General features: G+C 35.9%; 1 protein-coding gene across 1 annotated transcript in view; it reads left to right on the top strand.

Annotated features, from left to right (window-relative positions):
* Positions 1-19,236, top strand: part of LOC129521223 (transmembrane protease serine 11E-like) — a 43,122-nt gene extending 23,886 nt beyond the window's left edge. Inside the window, exons 5-10 of the mRNA XM_055342505.1 lie at positions 1,823-1,986; positions 5,147-5,185; positions 6,763-6,940; positions 8,315-8,574; positions 9,372-9,514; positions 15,772-19,236. Of these exons, the coding sequence (XP_055198480.1) occupies positions 1,823-1,986; positions 5,147-5,185; positions 6,763-6,940; positions 8,315-8,574; positions 9,372-9,514; positions 15,772-15,933 (946 nt within the window). The 3' untranslated portion in view covers positions 15,934-19,236. The remainder of the gene's footprint in view (positions 1-1,822; positions 1,987-5,146; positions 5,186-6,762; positions 6,941-8,314; positions 8,575-9,371; positions 9,515-15,771) is intronic.
* Positions 19,237-21,018: the final 1,782 nt, after the last annotated feature.

Raw genomic sequence — 21,018 nt, 5'->3', positions numbered from 1 at the left:
TGCTTCTCCCTCTGCCTGTGTCTCTGCCTCTCTGTCTGTCTCTGTCTCTCATGAATAAATAAAAAAAAAATCTTAAAAAATATCTGAAGAAAACAATACCTAAGTATTTGGTATTTGGAGCTGGGGGAAAAATAGGAGCCTACGAAATAGATAGGGAAGGAGAAGGGAAAAAGAGAAATCATGAGAAAGGCACCCCTGACATGAAAGACAATAAGTTTCAAGCATGGAATGGTCAGCATTGACAAAATACTCCTGAAGAGACCAAGGAATATGATTGGAAAGAATTCATTGGATATGTCAATAAGGAAGCCATTTAGTGTAGAAAAAAAGACTCAGTGGAATGGAAGAGGAGGAAGCAGTTTGCAAGGAACTAAATATGAGGCAGAGTGTAATTTACCCTTTCAAGAAGGTTTGCTGTGATAAGAAGGTGAGACATAAATTGAATAGCTGGGGTAGAGAGAAGGTTTTGTTGGTTTTTGTTTCCATTAGGCAGTATAGGAATAGTTTAAGAGAAAGAAGAAAGAATTATTGTACAGAGTTGCTTAGTCAGTGAAAAGGGGTGAGATACATAACAATAATCTCATTAAAGCCCTATTTGGGGGATCCCTGGGTGGCTCAGCGATTTGGCGCCTGCCTTTGACCCAGGGCGCGATCCTGGAGTCCCGGGATCGAGTTCCGCGTCAGGCTCCCGGCATGGAGCCTGCTTCTCCCTCCTCCTGTATCCCTGCCTCTCTTTCTCTTTATGTCTATCACAAATAAATAAATAAATCTTTTAAAAAAAAAGTCCTATTTGTTTTTTTCAGATTACAAAAACAGTACAAACTTATATAAAATTCAAATAGCATGCTATTAAATAAAATAGAAAGCAAAACTCCCTCTCCAATAATTCCACTTCCAGAAATAACACATATTCTTAACAATTCATTGTGTTGATTTAGCCAATGACTTTTGATGGACACTTGGATTGTTACATATTTTTTTCTGATATTTAAAAACAAGGTTATGATAAACATATATATAAATCTCTTTGCACACACAAGGGTATATTTGAAGAAAGCACTGTTTCAGAGAGAATGGATCATCAAATGGTAACAAATTTATAACTGGTAAACAAAGCTGACCTCTAAAAATAAGGTTTTACTTTATATTAATAATACATTAATACTAATATTATATTAATTTATGTTAAATGAGAAGTCAACACATTGTATGGTGAGGACTATATCTCTGAGAACTAATTGTATGTGAAGAGGCTAGAATAGAGAATGAGAAAGAGAGGTCAAAGATGATTCCAAGTAATTCATTCAAACAATGCTAAGGCTAATTAATGCTCTACCTTGAAAATATAATCACATGAAGTCTAGATAATTTGGTTAAGCTTCCTAATATCCTTACGATTAGAAGTTGTTTAGGAGAGCATGATGTTGCTTAGGAGATATCATTGGATTTAAGCCACTGGGAATTAAGCCTGAAAGCCAAAGCCAGAATTGATTTCATATTGACCATACGTTATATTGGATAGTATTGAATGGTTGACAAGAGAGTGTCTTTTTATATTAATAACTAGATATTTTGGTGTTAAGGGAGACTGTAAACATACTAGCTTACTATCAGGGAGGCTGAGTTGGAAATTTTATATGTGGTAAATGATAGGAATATAGAAGAAAATAAATTGTATCTTTTCAATTACACTATGGATTTGTTTTGCGTATGTGTTTTAAATGGATGATAAAGAAAAAATAGATTGTGATATTACCATAAATCTAATTATGAACTATATCTTTTAAAACCGTATTTTTCTTTTTTTCTTTTTGGTCCACAGTCAAGAGGAACATGGAGTGTTGGCTCATATGCTGCTGATTTTTAGATTTCGCTCTACTGAGGATCCTGAAGCCATCAATAAAATTATTCAACATGTTCTACCTGAAAAGCTGCAAGATGCTGTAGGACCCCCTAAATTAGATCCCGAATCAGTTGAAATTAAAAGTAAGTTTATTTCTCTTATTTAGTTTAATTCTCTTACATATAGAACAGCTCCATGTTACTTTTGGTCTTAGGCACTGATTTTTTTTTTAGGGGAAGATGGGAGGGACAAAGGGAGAGAGGGCTTGATGTAGAGCTTGATCTCATGACCTGAGATCATGACCTGAGCCAAAATCAAGTCAGATGCTCAAGTGACTGAACCACTGAGGTGCCCCTTAGGCACTAATTTTTAAAAAAAATTGTTTTGGATGTCCTTTAATTATGGAGTCTTGCCACAACAGAACATTTCTTTTGGGCTTAAATTGGTACTAATGAAGTATTTTAATACTACCCTAAACTTATGCTTCCTATGCAAGTCTGTCATTACCTCTGGGCCTGGGTTCTTTCCTGTATTGGGCCTTATACTTCAGCTATGGCATCCAATTATAAGTGAAGAAAATGGCTTTGTATATTCTCCTTCTTCCTGTCACTTCCATTTTATGTTCTGAGGGTGTGATGTGTGGAAAGGGTCGTGCCGTCCACATGTTTGCCTTCAAGTTTCATTGATATACCTTGTTACAGCTTCTTCCCTTAAACCATTTACCAATGAAAAGTTTATAATGTATTTTCAGTTATTTTTGGTATATTTTACAACTAATTTAAAAAGTCTGAATTTTTTGTTGAGGGTAGGGGAACAAAATAAGCAGGGATAGGTCCTTGTTACTAGAAAATAAGAAACAGGAGATCCTCAATGGAAGTAAAGTTTGGTTAAGAATCAAGTTGTGTGCTATAGAACAATGCTAGTCAATAGAAATATTATGTGGACCAAACATATGATATTACATTTTTTAGTAGCCACATTAAAAAAGTGAAAGTAAATGTGAAATTCATTTAAATAATTTGATGTTTAGCCCAATATATCAAAGTATTATTTCAACAAGTAGTCAATAGAAAAATTATTTCTAAGACATTTCATATTCTTTCTTTTCTGTACTAAGACTTTCAAATTTAGTGTATATTTTATATTTATAGCACATTCAGTTTAGACTAGCTATATTTCAAGAGCTCACTAGACAAATGTGGCTAGTGGACACAGTATTGGATATGGTATAAGTAGAAAGTAGGAACATAAGTTGCTAACATCAACGCTGTTAGACCTAACTAGAGACCTGACCTGATGATCACCTACCCTGCTTGCTTAGGAAGGAAGGCTTGAGTAATTAGGACCAACTACATAACTTATATAGCCTGGTACAAAATTTTGGACTCTTTTCAAAAAACAACAAAAAAATACTGTTAAGAGTATTAAAATATGACTTTTTTCTACAGTCTCTCTTGACTTGCCATGGTGTTTTTATTTGCTAATTAACACCATTCTAAGTGAAAAAATGAAAATTTTAAATTACTAGCAAGAATTGTATTATTCAAAAAAAAGAATTGTATTATTCATCTTCATATGGTAAAATATCAATTACATATGTAAATGTAATTTCATCTAAGTATGCAGAATTATGAAAATTATACAACTGTATTTCATAGCTGACACACGCATGAATTTGGCTGCTAACAGATCAATGGAAACAGTATACACAGCTGGCTTGACAATTTTTGTTTCCCCTGTTGATACGTGCACATTTTACCAATACTATCTACCTTCAGCTTAAGTGAGGAAGAATTAAAAAGTCCTTCTATGTCATTATTTTCAGCAGAATCTACTGGCTGATAAAAAGACATAATGGGAGCAAGAAAGGATATAATAGGCTCACTTGGTGTGTGTCTAGTAGAATGCTTGCCTTCTTTCTGTGTTCTAAGCAAGTTGTGCTTCAAATAGGACTGACAGTGCTCCCTGGTTCTTTAGTGGTAGACATCACACATTTACCTTACTTTGAGTTTGCTGAACATTGTGGATTCACCAGGATTCTTGAGTTCATAGTGTATCATGAATGATACATGCATATGGAGAGCTAAGAATTCATGGACACATATTGTGTGTATCTCTTCTGCTCACACCATGCCCTGTTATTCTATTATTCTATTTTAAAAGCACAAGTTATGAAATAAAAAATATCAAGAACTTTAAGAGTGCACATTTAATGAAGTGCAAAGTCATGCTGAGTTCAGGACCCAATGTAGATACACATCCATTAAGCTGACCCTGTTAGTAGTATCAACATGTAAAGCCAGAACTTTCTCTAGGAAGAGGGTGAGATAGAGGAGAACAGGTTATTTGAAACAGGGAGATTAGTGGTGATGGTATTTAATATTAAATGAGAATAAATGGTCACTTTCTTATTTGAGCCATTTCCCCCAAAAACAGCCAGAAGAGGAAGTCAGAAAGAAGTACTTCTAGAATATAGATTTCTAGCATGTCAACACTTTTAAATACTGAAAGAAAAATTAACATTTACACTTTTGTATTTAGAATTCCTATTCTGCCATATGCAAAGAAAATAGTTTTGGTCTTTGGAACTCTACTGAATCAGGACATTAAATGCATAGAGTTTTATGTATCTGTTGGTTGGCTTAGTGTTTGCATGGGGTTAGGGCCTGATCGTTGAGAAGTCAATAAGCTAAAGAGCCATGGGCTAGAGTCGAAAAGAGGGCAAATTGTCTTCCTAAATTTGCAGAAAGAAAAATTAGAAAAGGATAACATTATTTTTAAATGGGGGACAGATTTATAGACCTGCTACTCATGTGTGTTATACAAATGGGGCTATGCCTATGAATTCAGTAAAGGAAAAAATCTGAAATAATGGTCAGTAAACATATCATTACATTTAGGGAATTAATACTATGATTTAAAGTAGTATTCCCCAAAAGGAGGAAATACCACATCTCATTTTCTGGTATGAAACTCAGATTTCTGGGTTTCATCACAAATTCTGATTCAGAATTACTGGGAAGAAGAACGGGAACTGCCAGTATAAAGATGCTCCCCATGTGACAATTATCCTCACTAAAGTTTAAGAAACACTGCTTAGATCGTCCTTTTCCCAAGGAATGACCACACTCTGTCTATAATAAACTGTGTTGCTTTTTTTGCTTTGTTTTGTTTTTTGTTTTTACAACCTAGAGGTTCTGTCTTATAACAGAATTAACCACCTTTCCTATCTGAAGTACTCAGAGGCATTATGAAATTCTGATGTGCTGGCCCTGTTCTATTCACCATTTCTTTGTATTTCAGAAATCAACAAGACAGAAACAGACAACTTTATAAACAGTTGTAAGTGTTATATATTTTTAAAAATTGCATTACCTGAATGTAAAAAGTTAACACTGGATCATTTAGGTTTACTTTGTAAATACTTTGTGTGATGTTATAGGGTCAGAATAAAGTTTGGTCTGTGCTCAGCTCGGGATGCTTTAACTTATCTTTGAGGCACATTTTCTTACCAAAGAATAAAAAAATTGGGAAAACTTTGGAGTGGATATATAGTTGCCTGTGACAGATGTGTAAAAAAGTGACTTGAACCATTGTTAAAGGGAGAAAAGACTCCATGTTCTTACTGCAAATTTCTACAATATATTCTCACAAACATTTTCTAAAGATTATGTAAAAGTAATCTGTATGTTGGAAATTTTCAGCTACAGGCAGAAACTTATTGTTATTCTACATTAAATAAAATCTTCATGATGCTATTAATTCCATACTATAGAAATCATAGGTAACCATGGGGTTGGGATATATATTGGTAAAATTACTGAAGGCCCAGATAATATTTTCACTTATGTTTTAAAAGTACTGACTCTAGGCCTGGTATTTCCCTTTCCATAAAGCAGGGTACCCACCCCCCATGATCTAGAGGATACATTTAATAGGTATAAAATTAGTAGATAATATATCTTAAAAGATTGAAAGAAGTACACTACTCACCAGCTTAGAATATTGGTTAATTCACAAACTTGATTAAACATGGGACCAAAGAATAATCCTGTTACCTAAATAGTGTGTATTCTTGCCACCAATATTTATTCTGAAACTCTTGTGTGCTAGTTTTGTATTAGGCAAAAGGGATGTAAAATGGATGAGATATAATTCTTGCCTAAAGCAGCTCATGCTCTAATGAGACTAGATGTATGAACCTAATGTATGGATACATAATTCTAAAGCAGTAGTTCTCAAAGTAGGGCAATTTTGACCCCTACAGGATCCCACTATGACATTTTGGTTATCATGATGGCAGGGGAATGCTACTGGCATCTAATATGTATAGGCCATGGATTCTTCTAAATATCCTGTGATGCACAGCATAGCTTAACCACAACAAAGAATTATCCATCTCAAGATGTCAAGGGTGCCAAGGTTAAGAAGCCCTTTTATAAGCTAAATATACATATATATATGTTATATGTATACATATTATATGTATAATATATATTATGTGTATGTACTATACACTTATACATAGTATACATATAGTATGTATATAATTAGTACTGGTAACTATTAGCATATATACATGTATATACAGACTGACATGTATACATATGCATATATGTACACACACATATATAGAGATGATGATGAAGATGATGGAAGTATCATGAAAGCCATAACTAATCCAGTTTGGGGGCAGAGGAATTGTTAGAGAAGGCATCCCAGAGGAGGTAATGATTGACTTAAATCTTTAAGATGAATAGTTATTAAATTAATGAATGGCTATAGTTTAAGGAAAAGTGAGAACAAGAGAAAATGCTTGATACTATTGGAGCACAAAGTACAAAAATTTGAGATAGTAACACAGTTTGATACGTAAAAGCAACTGCTAAGTAAGGCATCACATCATCTCTCTTTGACAGGCTGTGGGACACGAAGGAGTAAAACTGCAAGACAGAGTCTCAGGATCGTTGGTGGGACTCAGGTAGAAGAGGGAGAATGGCCGTGGCAAGCTAGCCTGCAGTGGGATGGAATCCACCGCTGTGGAGCAACTTTAATTAATAGCACATGGCTTGTGAGTGCCGCTCACTGCTTTAGAATGTAAGTCCTGAATGACTGGCTTGTGAATGACTGGGGTAAGCAAGGTGCATTGGGACTTGGCAGGAAGGAAATACCTCATGAAGTTTGAAAGAGATGAGTTTAAAGGTTTTTCTATTTATTTATTTATTTATTTATTTATTTATTTATTTATTTATTTATTTATGACAGAAAGAGAGATAGCATGGACACGAGAGAAAGCATGAACAGAGGGGGAGGGAGAAGCATGCTCCCGGCTCAGCTGGAGCCCAAGGTAGGGCTCAATCCCAGGACCCTGGATCCTGACCTGAGCTGAAGGCAGATGCTTAACCGACTGAGCCACCCAGGCACCCTGAAAGAGATGAGTTTAATATAAAGATAACATATACATCCCAAGAGTGGGACACTCATAAACCTCAGTAAGAGGTTTAATAGTCTGAAAATGGAAATGGGATCAAAGTACATGTAGATAAATTATCCACAATAATTTGTCAAAGGAAGCAGGAAATTTTTTTAAGATTTTATTTATTTATTCATGAGACACACACACACACACACACACACACAGAGAGAGAGAGAGAGAGAGAGAGGCACAGACACAGGCAGAGGGAGAAGCAGGCTCCATGCAAGGGAGCCCCACATGGGACTCTATCCCTGGTCCCTAGGATCCCACCCTGGGCAGAAGGTGGCGCTAGACTGCTGAGCAACCTGGGCTGCCACGGAAGTAGGAGTTTTAAATAAATTTTAAAGGCATCTTTTGACTTTGAGCTTGATGTCAAAGAGCCATATCTCTCTGCTGTATATCTATCAGAGATGGGACTAGGTGGATGGTAGGTCAGTGGGGAAATTCCACATGGCAAGAAAGAGTTAAATATGAAGAAATTTGGTAGTATTAAATTATACCACTGAGTTGACTATTCCATTCCTTGGAATACAATCTTCACCCAATGCAAATGCAAAATACCTATGTAAATAGGACAGTGATACTTTGTTATATTTATGTGTAGCCTTTGCAGTTTTCAGAGAAATGTGTATGTTTGTGGGTGGGGAACATGGTGCATAGAATACATTTAGTTCTTTGATTCCATATAGAATATGCTTTCCATATGTCTCTTTGAATCACTGATTCCTAGAAATGTCAAAAAGTCCTAGGATCTGGAGTGAGCAACTCAAACGCAGAGTAGCGTGTATCTCCTAAAAACCATGCCGCTGTGGCATTTCTCTCTGATGTTACTCCTGAGCCTGATTCGCAGATTAGAAAGAGTTTGCTTTTCTATATAGAAACTATAATTTTAAAAAGAAAACTTATATTGACACCAGCAGCCTAAATTGATTAATATAAGTCATTACATTGGTAGAATGGTAAAGTGGAATTTATTCTTTGTACTTTTTTGTCAGGTATAATGACCCAGCCAGATGGACTGTTTCCTTTGGAGTAACAATAAAGCCTCCAAAGATGAAACAAGGCCTTCGAAGGATATTTGTCCATGAAAAATATAAGTATCCATCACACGACTATGATATTTCAGTTGCAGAGCTTTCTAGCCCTGTTCCCTACACAAATGCAGTACATAGGATTTGCCTCCCTGATGCATGCCATGAATTTCCCCCAGGCAGTGAGATGTTTGTGACAGGATTTGGAGCACTACAAAATGATGGTGAGTATCTGAAGAGCAATCAAACCACAGTGACCCAACTTGGTATTCTAAGGCATTTTCCAGCTAAGGATGGAAATGTCATTATGCCAAAATATGTTGGTGGGTTGGTTATATGGACCTGGGCAAGTCAGGCCCTATTTGTGGACTAAGTCATTTAAAAGACACATACATTCCTTCATTGCTTTAGGTTACTATCAGTATTACTATAGGAATGGTGCTTTGTAAGGTGTCTCAAAGAGTAAACATATCTGAACTCTTTACTAGGGAATAAACCACATAAGAGATTGGGGATCATTAATATGCCTAAATTGTGATGATTAGAGAATCAAAATTCCACCATTATCCCTACTGAAATTACATTCTAAGTTTTACTATAGGATGGAAGTCACTTAAACAACTTAAGGTACTCTCATAGGTGCCTAATTTTTCATTTAAAGTAGTTAGGAAATAATTCTTTCCCCAAATATGACTGTAACTGAAAAAAATGCATATCCTATATTGCCGTCTCATCCAATAATTATGAAAGATTTTCCTTTTTTTTAAATTATAAATTTATTTTTTCTTGGTGTTCAATTTGCCAACATACAGAATAACACCCAGTGCTCATCCCGTCAAGTGCCCACCTCAGAGCCCGTCACCCAGTCACCCCCACCCCCCACCCACCTCCCCTTCCACCACCCCTAATTCATTTCCCAGATTTAGGAGTCTTTCATGTTCTGTCTCCCTATGAAAGATTTTCTTGAGGTTTATAGAATATATGTATATCTACAAATATAAAGACTATTTTTTCCCTTTAGGTAGCAGTCAAAATCACCTTCGGCAAGCACAGGTGGATCTCATAGATACTCAAACCTGTAATGAACCCCAATCTTACAATGGTGCCATCACTCCTAGAATGTTATGTGCGGGCTTCTTGAAAGGAAAAAGAGATGCGTGCCAGGTACATAGTTTGACTTATTAGTATGCTGCATAATTTTTTGTTCACCTTTTATTTTGAAATCATTATAGATTCATAAAAAGTTTACAGAGGGGTCTCATATATATTCTTCACCTCCATTTCCCCAAATGTTATGTCTCACATATATATAGTATAGTATAAAAGCTGGGAAACTGACATTGGTGCAATGTGTGCTTCTAGTTTAATGGCATTTTGTTACATGTGCAGATTTGTGTGACCATCACTGCAGTTGAGAACTATTCCATTGCCACGAAAACCTCCTTTAGAGGACTAAGCTTCTGATACCACTCTGGCTGGGAGAGCCTTGTTACTGTCACCCTTGCAGCCTCCACTGACATCATGGGGTAGTGGCCTCATTACTGTTGGTAGTGAGGAAAGCCCTGACTTTCCACTAGGTTTCCTCTGAAATCACCCTAGTGAAAGAGTTAGGCCTCATTTCCATTGAGTTATAGTCTATGCTCCCCAGCTGGGTACCACAGGAAAGAGAGAAGAGTTTCATCATTACCTGACAGAAATGAAAGTCGGTTTCCATCTCAGCCTCCTCTAACACCCAGAAGTGGTGGGGGATTGGGCCTCCTGACAGCCTGGTAGGGGTAGAAATCTAGGCTCACCATTTTGCCTTTGTCGATGGGGGTTGGGAAGGGTGCCACAGTTCTTTTTGTGTTTGGCTGGAGTAGAGAGGATATTGTCTAAAAGTTTTGTGTCCTCCATTGGTTGCCCCCTTTTTGTTTCTTTGACTGGAGAGAGAAAGGTTTTCTTGGGCTTCTTTTTCGTTTGCGTCTGTTGGCAGGTTGATAGATTGATGTTTTTCTAAGCTCTGTGTTCAGGATAAGTGGAGCAAAAAAGTAAATTCAGGGAGCTCACTGTTGAGTCATTTCTAAGTTTTCTAGCTCGCATCCGGCTTCTTCTAAATACCTTTCAGAGTTTTTATATTTATTGCTAAGTCCAATGCTTTAAAAATTAATTATTATCTTTTAAATTTAGCTTAAACAAAAAGTAATTCTATTCTATCTTGGTCCAGAACATAGACGTCATTTTGAGCCCTGCTTTCGCTTTTTAGTACATAGGCTAGCACCATCAATGTGACTTTGCCCACTGTCACAGACGGGACCTCAATGTCTTCATCCACATTGCTGATAGAATCAAGGCCAGTACTGATTCCTTGGGTACACCCTTTAATTCTCCTATAATTTTAATTTTGTGATTTGATAGATCTTATGTTTAATGTGCACTTTTAAGCCTCAAATTAGTTTTTGAAATTACATGTTATTCTGTATGTTTTCCAATCTAGGTTCATACAGTGGTATATCATTCATCTCTAAGAATTTTTTTTTTTGGCAACTTTTCATGTTTCTTTCTTCCTCGCATACACACTGCACCTGTTTTTTGCTTTCACTGGCTTTATTTCCCTTAATCCGTGACTGATTTCACCATTGTCCTTTCCCAACTTTTACCTCTGGGTCAGTCAATTCAGCATTGTTCAATATGCTACATTAAACTCTTTCACCCACTTGACCTTTCTCCAGACGAACACTCAAGATTAGACTTAATTCATTGCATTTCTTTGTCTGCTCTGATGCCCAGATTATTCTTCCCTGAAGGAAGACATGGAACAATATAGACTGGTTCCATTACAAAATTCTACAGAAAATTCAAGTTGATTCTGTGAATAAAAATACTAAAATAAAACCAATTTCATAAAAGATTCACTTGAAAATACACCTATAATCTTCGTTATTTGCAGATTCTTTTTTTTTTTTAAATTTTATTTATTTATTCATGAGAGACACACAGAGAACGACAGAGACATAGGCAGAGGGAGAAGCAGGCTCCTCGCAGGGAGCCTGATGCGGGACTCGTTCCCTGGCCTGGGATCACACCCTTAGCCAAAGGCAGATTCAACCACTGAGCCACCCAGGAGTCCCTATTTGCAGATTCTGTACTTACAAATTCACCTATTTGCTAAAATTTGTTAGTAAATCCCAAATCAGTCATCAAGACACTTTTGTGTCATTCAAGAACACATGCAGAGTGGCAAAAATTTTTAGTGACCCAATGTGCATGTTCCCACCTGAGGTCAAAAAAAGAGATGCTCTGCCTTCTTGTTTCAGCTTTCATACCATACACTTGTGTCCTCTTTTTTGGTCTTTTTAATGTCATATTTTCCACATTTTTGTGCTTTTTGTTGGTGACTTTGCTGTTTAAATAGTCTCCAAGTGTAGTGATGCAGTAAGGTACAAGAAGACTGTGATATGTCATATGGAGAAAATATATGTGTTAGGTAAGCTTCACTCAGGCATGAGTTACAGTGCTGTTGGCTATGAGTTCAACATTAATGAGTTAATAACAGATCCTAAGTAATGTACCTTTGTATAGGAACATATATAAAATATGGCTATGTATTGATCAGTTGATAAAATATGACTAGAGGCTTATGGAAATCTAACCCTTTATATCCCCCAGGAATGATGATTCAGTATTCACTAATTCAGGGTTTGAGGCAACTCCATAAAAAATAACTGCTGTGAAAGCAAGAATCGATTGTATTTTATTTGGTTTCTTAACAGTCAGAATCATAGTTTAGCTATTCTAGATCTTCTCTTATCTTGATCTCTTTCATCCTACTTGCCTCTAACACTTGTGATTTTGCATTTGTGATCATCATTTATGATCTTCTTTCAACTATCTCAGCTCCTATTTATGGTAAATTCCAAATGTCATAATAATTTCATCTGCAAATATGTTCTCTACTCTATAGTACCACTTCAGTGATGGTATTAGATGTGAATGTTCCTTATAAATTTGAGGAATTAAAGAGAAGGAACCAAGTTTAACTCTGTGATTATAAAACCCTGCTTTCCTATCTCTGGAAACCAATTTTTTCCTATCTCTCAGACAAGTCCCCCCCCCCCCCATTTTATGTCTAGTGTCCACCATTTTTTAACTTGACCAGTTCCATATATTTTAAAATCTGTCAGAGATCATTATTAACATCATATGCAAAAGTCTTTACTTGGATTTCCTACTTTCTCACCTCAGTGCCATTTGGCTACCTCCTCTTTCTAAAATATGATTCTTCTTTGGGTTCTATGATCCTCAAATATGTTGCTTTCCTCTCCTATTTCTCCCACCACTCATTTCTGGTTCCTTATTTTGGTTTATTTGTTCGTTTGTTTGTTTACTTATTTAATTTTTCATGAGACCCCTGCAAGAGAGGCCGAGACACAGGCAGAGAGAGAAGCAGGCTCTCTTAAGGGAGGCCGATGTGGGACTTGATCCCACAGGTACCACAGGTACCTGAGCTGAAGGCAGATGCTCAACCACTGAGCCAGTCAATGCCCCTGGTTCCTTATTTTGGTATCTTCTTCTCTCCCTTTCTTTAAGACTCAGTATCCATCAGGACTTACAGATCTTGGATGAAATTTTTCTTCATTCTCCATATACTAAACTATCTTTTCTCTGAATTCAGCTGTCCCTTTAATAACTTCCAGATCTGTATAATCAGAATTAATCTCTTGCCAAATTCAGTCTCACATTTCTACCTACTCCAAAACTATTTTCCTTCATATGTTTAAATTTTTAGCAGAAGACTAAAAATTGTACATGTGCCATCCAAACTTAACAAGGCATCATGAAACATTGTAGGCATGCATTGAAGATATTGTGGGTTCCAGACTACCACAATAAAGCAAGTCAACTAAATTTTTTGTTTTCCTAATCCATATAAAAGTCATGTTTACACCAGGCTGTAGTGTATTAAGTATGCAATAGCATTATGTCTAAAATAACCAATGCACACATGTAATTTAAAACTACTTTATTGCTGGGACCCTTGGGTGGCTCAGTGGCTGAGTGTCTGCCTTCAGCTCAGGGCATGATTCCGGGGTCCTGGGATCAAGTCCCAAATCAGGCTCCCCACAGGGCATCTGCTTTTCCCTCTGCCTGTGTCTCTGCCCCTCTCTCTGTATCTCTCATGAGTAAATAAATAAAATCTTTAAAAATAAATAAATAAATAAATAAATAAATAAATAAATAAATAAATAATTTATTGCTAAAAGTTGCTAATCATTACCTGAGCAGTCAATGAGTTGTAATCTTTTTGCTCTCCTAGGATATTGTCTCAGTGTTGATGGCTGTTGGGTAGTGGTTGCTGAAGTTTGGGGTGGCTGAGGCAATTTCTTAAAATAAGACAATAATGTAGTTTGCCACATAGATGAACTTTTCTTTTCATGAATGATTTCTCTAGAGCATGTGATGCTGTTTGATAGCATTCTATCCACAGTAGAACTTCTTTCAAATTGGAGTAAATCGTTTCAGACTCTGCCACTGCTTTACCAACCAAGTTTATTTAATATGCTACAGCCTTCGTTGTAATTTTAACAATCTTCTTCACAACATCTTCACCGGAAGTAGATTCCATCTCAAGAAACCACTTTCTTTGCTCATCCATAAGAGGAAATTCCTTGTCCATTAGCTTTATCTTGACATTGCAGCAATTTAGTCCCATCTTCAAGCTCCACTTCTAATTCAAGATCTTTTACTGTTTGCACCACATCTGCAGTGACTTCATTCGCTGAGATCTCAAATCCCAAAGTCATCCAGAAGGGTTGAAATTTTGACCTCTTCCCATGAATAACAAATGTCCTTAGAGGCATCTAGAATGGTGAATTCTTTCCTGAAGATTTTTAATTTACTTTGCTCAGAATCATCACAGGAATCACTATCCATGGCAGCTATAGCTTTACAAAATGTATTTCTTAAATAATAAGACTTGAAAGTCAAAATTACTAAACCCATATATTAGCAGGCATGAAAACAACTCATTTGCATCTTTCAATTAAATAGATTTAAATTTTGTTATCTCTTGAATCTTCTGTTTCTTTGTCCTAATCTACTTCTGCCTTCGTATGGGCTTGCGTTTCAATTATCAAAATGATTTATTTGTATGGTACCCAAGGGCAAGGCCCCTATATTCACACTCTTTTTACATCTCCTACGACTTTGAGGGTATTGGTAAACATTTGTTGGCTAACTGATTTTAAAATTACAGACACATTATTACAAATTCAGTTTCCATTAGTATTAATTGATATTTTTACTTGACCAAAAGAAAATACACAAGGAAGTTAATATAATGCAGGGGAAGAGAATCTGGACTTCTGAGTTAGATTGCTCTGGATTCAGATTCATTTCTGCCATTGAATAGCATATGCCAGCAGGCAAATTACTTAAGTTCTGTAAGTTTTGGTTTCCTCATTGCTAAAATGGAGAAAATGAAACCTCACTCTACATTTTGTTGCCAGAATTACATGGGTTAATGGGATAATATGTAATTAATTAAGATCTCCATAAAGTACTGAATATGTAATGGATGATCAGTAATAGAGACCCCAAGATTTTTTTTTTAAAGATTTTCTTTATTTATTCATGAGAGACACACACACAGAGAGAGAGAGGCAGAGACACAGGCGGAGGGAGAAGTAGGCTCCATGCAGGGAGCCCGATGTGGGGCTTGATAATGGGTCTCCAGGATCACGACCTGAGCCAAAGGTAGAAGCTCAATCAACCGCTGAGCCGCCCCCCCCCCCCCCCCCCCGGGCACACAGAGACCCCAAGATTTTGAGGAAAGATCAGCCTGTGAGCTATATAAAGAAACAGCCTTCCAGAGTTCACAAGGCATAAACAACTGGAATTTGTAGTTTTAAATATGTATTTACTAAATTCTGTTTTATGCCAGGTTCTATGCTAAGCACTTTATACTTACTGTCTTAAATAATCTTCAAAATTATCCCCTGGGGGTAGGTATCATTAGAAGCATTACGAATATGTAAATTAAAGGTCTCAGCCTGCTGGAAGAACCAGACTTGAGATTTAAATCCAGGTGTCTGACTCTAGTGTCTGCTTTTTATCAGTAATAGACTCTACCCTTCTTCTGGGAGCTATGTCACACTGATAAAGAATATGAGGAATTATCTTCTCAGATGTACTGGATAAGAGTACTGTTCTCCAAAGAGATGGTGCCTTTAATCTCAGTGTATTGACCCCCAAATGTAAGCCAATACTCTAAGTAGTGGACCCTCCTTATGTGAATTACTGACACGGGGTATCACTTCTGCATTTGAGCACACTGGAAACTTGAGAAAACCGTCCCTTTCATTAAACTCAAGCTAGAAAAAGAAAAAAAAATTCTGCAGTAATGAACTGAATTATTAATTACTAATCTCTCTCTTCTCTTGTAGGGTGACTCCGGAGGACCACTTGTTAGTCCAGATGCTAGAGATATCTGGTATCTTGCTGGAATAGTGAGCTGGGGAGATGAATGTGGGCAACCTAATAAGCCAGGTGTTTATACTAGAGTGACTGCTTTCCGGGACTGGATCCATTCCAAAACTGGTATCTAAGAGAAAAACTTAGCAGAATGGAACTTATTTTTAAGTGTGGGCCATTCTCAGAGATACAGAATTGCAGAAGTCTTTGCATCAAAAATTTGGCTAATTGACATAAATTTCTTATGCATATATACAATTTGAAGTGATTCCTTCTTTGATTTACCCAGCTTCTCTCATTTTAGGAAGTCTCCATTTTCAAGATGCAGGACAGATTAAAAGGAAGGGTAAAAAGGAAAGAATTACATTTTTATGTACAGAAAAATATTAGGAGTTTTTTTTCTTAATGGAATGAGGAAAACAATCACATTCATGATGACAAGTCAAGCAAACAGACCCCAGAATACCAAATACTTAAGATGGAGAAAGAATGGGAATTAAGAAAATGCACAGAAACTAAGATAAAGTTTTATTTTCATTTCTAACTAACAACTACAGAGATCAATGTGGGGATGATTCCATTTTTCTGTAGCTTATAATAATTATACAAATGCTGTATAATGTACTTGTTCTAAGTTAAAGCAAATAATACATATTTAATATTGCACAGTTGAGAATATCAATATATAATAATAAAAATAGCATCCATTTGCTTGATATTATAATAGTTCATGAAAAAGAGGAAGATGGGAAAATAATACTATTCAATGTATTGCAAATTCTTTTAAAATCGGAGGTCATGAAAATTCATTTAAGAACAACCAGTATACCTTATGTGTTAAGATTTTTTGCTGTTGTTGAATAGAAGAGAATGAAGAGAGAATCAGTCCAAACTATTGAATGACGCAGGATTTTCACCAAGTGGCTTCTGTATTCAAATACACAGCCTTGAAAAGAATAAGGTCCAGGTGTTAATGTGTAGTTAAAGTCATGCAAATGGAAGCCAGACCTCCTATTTTTAGATCATGGCACATCTTTGCCTGTTGCTGCATCCGGCCCATGCTTGGACCCAGAGACCTTTTAGACTTCTCTGGGCTTAGATGGGAAGATATAGGAATTTATCCTGGAAGCTGCCTCCCTGCTATGTCTAGTATAATACTGAATTACTAACCTCTTACAGGTAAAACTGAAGAGTAAAAGCCAGATGTCAGCCACTTTCATAATTTCAATTTTGGTAAATAACTACTGAGCAGTTAGAGACACAAGAGGCAAGTGATCTAGGCCATTATGAATTTAATTAAAACTCAGGCCAGCATATATGAGATTTCAGTAAATTTTTCCAATACCCTTACCTCCTTGTATACAGCTACTCATTCAAGATCTGTATCTGACCATAATCACTTTGAAAACTAACAATAGTAGGAAAAATTGGGCTTTTACCGACCCAAGTAGTATTGGCAGATGAACTGGTAAAATTTAGGTGGTTGGCTAAAATAAAATGAAAACTGCAATGAATTGACAGTGTGAAATATTTTGCATAAGTTATTTTTGTTTCATTTAATAAATATTTTGGGGGAAAACAAAATTGAGGGAAGTGATGAATTTTAAACAAAGATTTAAGTACATTTCAAATTTAATTACTCTCAGTATTCCATTCCAAATGGATCCCCTGTTTCAGGACATTCTGCAGTTGGGCCTGTAGGTGGCTCCTGTAAGTTGTAGGAAGATAAAGATCTTCAAGTAATAAAAACTGTAGTAGAAATTCTATATTAGGGTCTTATAAAACCAAACGAACACAATTCCTCTTTTTGAAGGCATTTAAAAACGAATACATGTAAGTTGACATCATGATAATATTTCCCAGATTTCTGGAGGTGAGTTTCCAAACTAAAAATTTGTAACCTGTATTATGAGTAATTTCTTCTGCAAACAAACTTGAAGAGATTTAAATTAAGGAGAAATTTTAGAAGTTTAATTTAATAGTGGCATCATAGTCCTCAGAGAAATATTTTTGATACGTTCTTTTACAAAAGATTTGAGAAACAGGTTGGGTCACAGTGAAAAAATGAGAAATAATTCAAACTTTTTGTGCTCAGAGAAATAGATAACACAGTGTGTCATATTTTTAAAATGACTTCTTTTGAACATGTCTATTTAACCATCTCATTGGAGAAAGCTAAGAAGTCATGACTGGAATAATATTCATTAATTGTACAAGAGGTAAGCAGTTCCTTCTATATCTTTTATCTCTTCTCACTGTATCTAGTAAAGTGCTCTGTATTCTAATAAGCCTTTAAGAGTTGTTGTTTTATTTTTGTATTATGCAGAAAACATAGCTTTATTATTGTTCACACATGTATTTTAAGAAGCTAAAATCCAGATTTTATATTAACTGTGTGACTTAAGCCAGCTGATTAAGCGCCTAAGCCTCAATATATACTCACTTATAAGACAAGATAATGATATTTACTTCAAATGATTGATTATAGGAATTAAAATGAGATAATGTTTGAAAGTACTCAGCACAGTTCTTGGAACATAGTAGGTTCTCAAGAAACGGTAACTATTATAACTATTGTAATTAAACTATAGTTTATTGTTTTAAACAATTGGTACTTGATCATAATAGTTTGAATAAATATCTTTGAAATGAGATAATTAGACTAACAGAATGGTCTGGCTTCTCATTTAACTCCTCCTTAAAGGAGTTTAATAATAATTTAATTATTTAATAATAACTCCTCCTTGAAGGAGTTATTGACTCCCTCAGGTAGATATAGCATCCTCTTTTCTGAAATTCCTTATCATCTAAAAAAACCTTTTTATAAAAATTTTCAGATAATCATAGATTCACATACAGTTGTAAAATATAATACAGAGCAATCCTTTGTATCCTTTATCCAGTTTCCCACAATGGTAAACATCTTCTTAGCTATAGCATATTTCACAATCAGGAAGTTCACACTGAGATAATCCATCAATCCACCAACCTTATTCAGATGTTTGTGTGCTTTTAATTTTATGTAATTTTATCATGTGTGGATTTGGATAACTACCACCACAGACAAGATGCAATATAGTTTGATCTCAAGGACCCCTCCAGTTGCTCCCAGCCATCTGGCTCTCTCCCTATCCCTGTCCCAGTCTCTAACTCCTGGCAACCACTAATCTCTTAGGTATCTTTTAATTTTGTCTATTTGAGAATGGTATATAAATGGAATCATACAGTATTAAACCTTAAGAGGTTAGTTTTTTCACTCAACATAATTCCATTGACATCAATCCAAGTCGTGTGTGTCAGTAGTTCATTCTTTTATTGCTGAGTTGTATTCTATGTTACAGATGTACCAAAATTTGTTTAACCATTCACTCACTGAAGGGCCTTTGAATTGTGTACAATTTTTGACTATCATGAATAAAGCTACTATAACATCTGTGTGTTGGTGTGTAGGTTTTTGTGTGAACATTCACTCTTCTGGGATTAATGCCTAGAGTGCATTAATGGTCATACAGTAAGCACATGTTTAGTATTTTAAGAAACTGCCAAATTCTTTGAGCTGGCTTCTTACCATTTTTTCAATCTATCTGTACCTATGCTCTCTCTTCATATTTTTTAGATATGTGAATATTTATTCATATGATATTAATATTAATACATATTTTATCTATGTGAATAGATCTGATTTCAACAACTAGACTAAGTCCTCTGCAGTAGGGACCATGACTGATTCATTTTTATAACCTTCACAGTTCATAGGAAAGTCTATTATTTATGGCACATACTCAATAAAAATTTATTAAATAAATAAAGAGTGATGATAGTAATAAAAGCAAGCAAACTCAATACATGAAAAATATTAAAAAGGGAATTACTTTGGGTAGAAAAATTAGTATTGCCTTCGTGAATGTACTATGCCGTAATATTTATAATTTTGGACTTTACCATAGTATTTCCAAGTATTTCATGTTGCTTGATGTATAATATTGCTCTCCACACTTTCCAGATAGTCCACAATCAAATATAGACTAAAAGACATGGATTATATGATGATCCTATCCTGTGTCTATTTATTTCCTGATACATAATGTCTTTAATGGTTTTCGAACACATCTGTATCAATTTCTACACTGTACTTGTGGAATGGATTCCAGTATAAGTCTATACTTCATAAATATTTCTCATTCTCAATTTTAATAACCATTACTATTAGGATAAAAAAATATCCTAATAAAGTTTTTAGTGTACAACTCTCAAGGTGGAGTAGAAGACAGAGCCTGTGAAATGCAATGAGAAGATGTTCCCAAGTTGACACTGATCCATTACTCTATACCTGTTTGGCACAGCTGTAGCCGGCTTGAATAAACACAATCACTATAATGACTGCCCCACACAGACCTTTGACTCCTATACTTCTCTTTTGCTTCACTGACCTATGGCACTTGCTTTTTAACCACAACCCTGATAAAATCCAAATCTCCACCTACTCTTTTCCTACACCACGCCATTGAACATGTTTGGAGAAAAACACAAAACCACACCGACAGGTCTAACTTCAAACTCATGATCACAAATCTCCAGTACACTCTCAGCGCTTCCCCAGCATCATGTGACACTTCGCTGTTCACCCTTCTGTTCTTCCAGATGTCTATTTCACATCTTTTCCTCTCCTCCATTCCCCTAACACCTCCTTCCTCATCCCCACTCTCCACTGATGATCTTGGTTCTCACCTTCCCTGAAAGTCAAGCATCCTGAAGAAACCCTCCCCCCACCTCTACTCACATGTCAGCAGCTGCTCCTGCACACTTGGCCTTCCTACCTGTTGCCCCAGGTGCTCTGAAAGGCAATCCCTCCACCCATACACTAGAGCCCAGCTTCTCTCACCTACTTAAGTAATTTGCTCCAGCAACTCTTCCCTCCCTTTCCTACATAGTCAGCTATTTTTTTTTTGTGACTTCCTTGATCTTAAGCAAACAACAAACATATATAAATCCCCAAAATTATCTTGACTTCACTTCTCCACCAGCTGCTGCTCCAAGTCTTTGCAGGAAAGCTTTTTGAAGAAATCGGTCTATATTTACTATCTCTTAATACCTCTCCTTCCCTTATTCCTTAAGCACATTTCAATCAAGCTTTGGCTCCATCATTTCACTAAAACTGCTCTGCAAGGACATTAATAGTCTCCATGTTGCCAAATCTAGTGGTAGAGTTCTCATCTTAA

The sequence above is a fragment of the Nyctereutes procyonoides genome, unplaced genomic scaffold (assembly GCF_905146905.1).
Source record: "Nyctereutes procyonoides isolate TBG_1078 unplaced genomic scaffold, NYPRO_anot_genome, whole genome shotgun sequence".
NCBI classification, from domain to species: Eukaryota; Metazoa; Chordata; class Mammalia; order Carnivora; family Canidae; genus Nyctereutes; species Nyctereutes procyonoides.
Note: the sequence above shows the minus strand (reverse complement) of the source record. Positions and strands in the feature narration are given on the sequence as shown.